We start from the raw sequence: 2,595 nt of genomic DNA on the forward strand, positions 1-2,595 counted from the left end.
CTATGGTTGCATCTGATCTATAACTTGTTTAGTTTGGCCAGTACTTTGAGTCAAAATTTTTAAAACTTCAAATTTCTGGCTCCTCTTAGAAATCTGTGTCTGGGCCGGGGAGATAGCCCAGTAGAACAAGTACTTGCCTGGCAAGCGCAAGGTCCTGAGTTCAATCCCCAGTACCACCAAAAAAAAAAAAAAAAAAAAAGAAATCTCAGTGTCTTACAACCTTGGGCCCAGATCCAACTAGACAGCAACTGGCTAAAGCTCAGCAGTTTCTGTCTTTAGGAGGTTTTTTTTGTTTTGTTTTGGCAGAACCAGGGATTGAACTCAGGCCCTTGCGCTTGCCAGGCAAGCACTTATTCTACTGAGCCATCTCCCTGGCAGTTTCTGTCTTTAAACTAGACCTGTTTTATTCAGATGCAAAGTTCCCCTACCAGAAGCAACATTCTCTGACTGACGCAGTTTCAGCTGCCATTTATCATACTTTCCCTGTTATGGGTTTTTTCTTTCTTTTTGAGACAGGCTTTTTCTATGCTGTTTAGGCTGGCCTTAACTAGGCAGCCATGGCAAGCCTCAAATTACCTGTGATCTTCCTGCCTCCACCTCTTGAGTGGTAGAATTACAGGTGTACCACATCAAACCTGGCTGCCCTGTTTTTTCTAATTGTTTTTCTAATAGAAGGACAATTCTATTTCTCTTTACCCATGCTTACATCAACAGCAGAAAAATGAGTCTTGAGATGTTTCAAGGGGGAAAAAAAGCAGCATTAGTTCTCCTTGGGAGTGAGAATTTCTACATAGGTAATATAAAAATAATGCAATTTAAACCTCAACGTGGTGGCTCACACCGTAACAGCAGCACTTAGGAGGCTGAGGCATGAGGATCACTGCCAGTTACAAGCTAGACTGAGCTACATAATAGTCTAAAGCCTGAATTCACAGTGAGACCCTGTCAATCTCCAAAACAAACAAAATACAACTTAAAATGCCACTGCAAAATCTCACTAATGGTTTCCACAGATAAATATATGAACAACTGAGTTAAAAAATAAATACAATTTTAACAGGTGTTACTTTTGAACGCCAATAGGATGTTGCAAACAGCTGCTTGTCGCCCTTTAGTTACCTGCTCAGGCGGAACTGAGCCCCCAGGTCTCATCAGGCACATATCCATAATGCCAGCATTAGCGCTGTTAGCTAAATGATTTGCGCTGGAAAACAAAAACTCGGTAACACTTATCCTTAAATGTTATTATTACAAAGTTATGAGGGGAGAAAAGGTATGGACATTGACTTCACCGGAGTGGAAAAAAATTCGTTCATTTTGGACAAGGAAAAAGAAAACGTGGGAAACGCCAACCTCACGAGGCTGCAGTCCCGCGGGACTAGAGCGGACTGAAAACAGCTTTAGTTCAGAGCCAAGGTGTAATTTTGCCCCTCACAGCGCCCACAAGTCGCGGGCTGAACCTCTCGTTCGAAGGGACACCGCCCTACTAGTTTAGGACCCGCCTCCACCTCCTAGCGAGCCTGTTGACCGCACCGTTACTAAGCAGCTATGCAGAGCACTATGGGAAACAGACGGAAGCCTCAATGAGTCAGACTTCATCAGCGCGAACACTCCAGACGTAGCAATGGCGTAATGCAGAGAATCGTAACGAAGAAGGAGACTACGGAGCACATTAGGGCTAGACGGAAGCCCCGGCAGGCCAAAACCTAAGCAGCGTACAAAGTTCAGAGGCACCAGCGATTTGAGGAGGCGGGGCTGGACACTAAAGAGGCTATGACGCGCAGGGCAGTATGGGACAGTGTGGGCAACGTGGGGCTGGACGGGTGCCCCAGAGGGTCACATCGCAGCGACGCGGGAAGTCTGGACTAGGAAGCAGAAGAGGATTTGTGTGGCAGCCGAGCCTCGGGCTCCTGCGTTGGCCATGGCTGAGCGGCCCGAGGACCTAAACCTGCCCAATGCCGTCATTACCAGGATCATCAAAGAAGCAGTGAGCTGCTAGGGCAAGCGGGTGGCCGGGGGCGGACAAAAAGGCCGGAAGGAAGCGGGTCCTGGGCCAGGCAGCTTTGCTCATCCTAGTTCTCCTCGCAGCTCCCAGATGGTGTCAACATCTCCAAGGAGGCCAGGAGCGCAATCTCCCGCGCAGCCAGCGTCTTTGTGCTGTACGCCACATCCTGGTGAGTGTGGTAGAGGAGTGAAGGAGGCGCAGAGGGACCCCTTGGCTGGAGCCCACAAACCCCAGTCATTGTGTCCAGTCTTAGCGGGGGGAGATTCAGTCTTCCTCCAGTTTTTAACAATTTGTGAGGCAGATTAAACAACAGAGCAACTGCCCCAGCCTTTTTTCTAGAGGACAAAACGCCGTGCACCTAAGACATAATAGACAGTCCCACCCACCTTTAGATGATCCTTTCTCACCAGTGTCACACAGCACGGGGGCGGGGGTCTAACAGACCCAATGGCTTTATTCTTATTTTTTCAGTGCCAACAATTTCGCGATGAAAGGGAAACGCAAGACACTCAATGCCAGTGATGTGCTCTCGGCCATGGAAGAGATGGAGTTCCAGCGGTTTATTACTCCGTTGAAAGAAGCTCTGGAAG

The 2,595-nt window shown here is 48.1% G+C and overlaps 2 protein-coding genes across 8 annotated transcripts in view; one reads left to right on the forward strand and one right to left on the reverse strand.

The window, feature by feature from the left end:
- The window catches only part of CUNH9orf43 (chromosome unknown C9orf43 homolog), a 22,022-nt gene extending 20,338 nt beyond the window's left edge, over positions 1–1,684 (reverse strand). For 5 of the 7 annotated variants that reach the window (XM_023723450.1, XM_023723451.1, XM_023723452.1 and 2 more), the window contains exons 1-2: positions 1,509–1,684; positions 1,120–1,204 (exon numbers count right to left, since the gene is read on the reverse strand). The gene's annotated coding sequence lies outside the window, so the exon portion shown is untranslated. The remainder of the gene's footprint in view (positions 1–1,119; positions 1,205–1,508) is intronic. The other 2 variants (XM_023723449.1, XM_023723448.1) reach the window with 2 other exon arrangements.
- A 136-nt stretch (positions 1,685–1,820) lies between these two features.
- Positions 1,821–2,594, forward strand: Pole3 (DNA polymerase epsilon 3, accessory subunit; the record flags this gene model as incomplete). The annotated part of the gene is made up of 3 exons (XM_004638544.2): positions 1,821–1,987; positions 2,089–2,174; positions 2,477–2,594. Coding segments are annotated over exons 1-3 (270 nt in total), but the record flags the coding sequence as incomplete, so codon positions are not given.
- Between the last annotated feature and the right edge of the window lies 1 nt (position 2,595).

Source organism: Octodon degus, unplaced genomic scaffold (assembly GCF_000260255.1).
Source record: "Octodon degus isolate 3935 unplaced genomic scaffold, OctDeg1.0 scaffold00098, whole genome shotgun sequence".
Classification (NCBI taxonomy): domain Eukaryota; kingdom Metazoa; phylum Chordata; class Mammalia; order Rodentia; family Octodontidae; genus Octodon; species Octodon degus.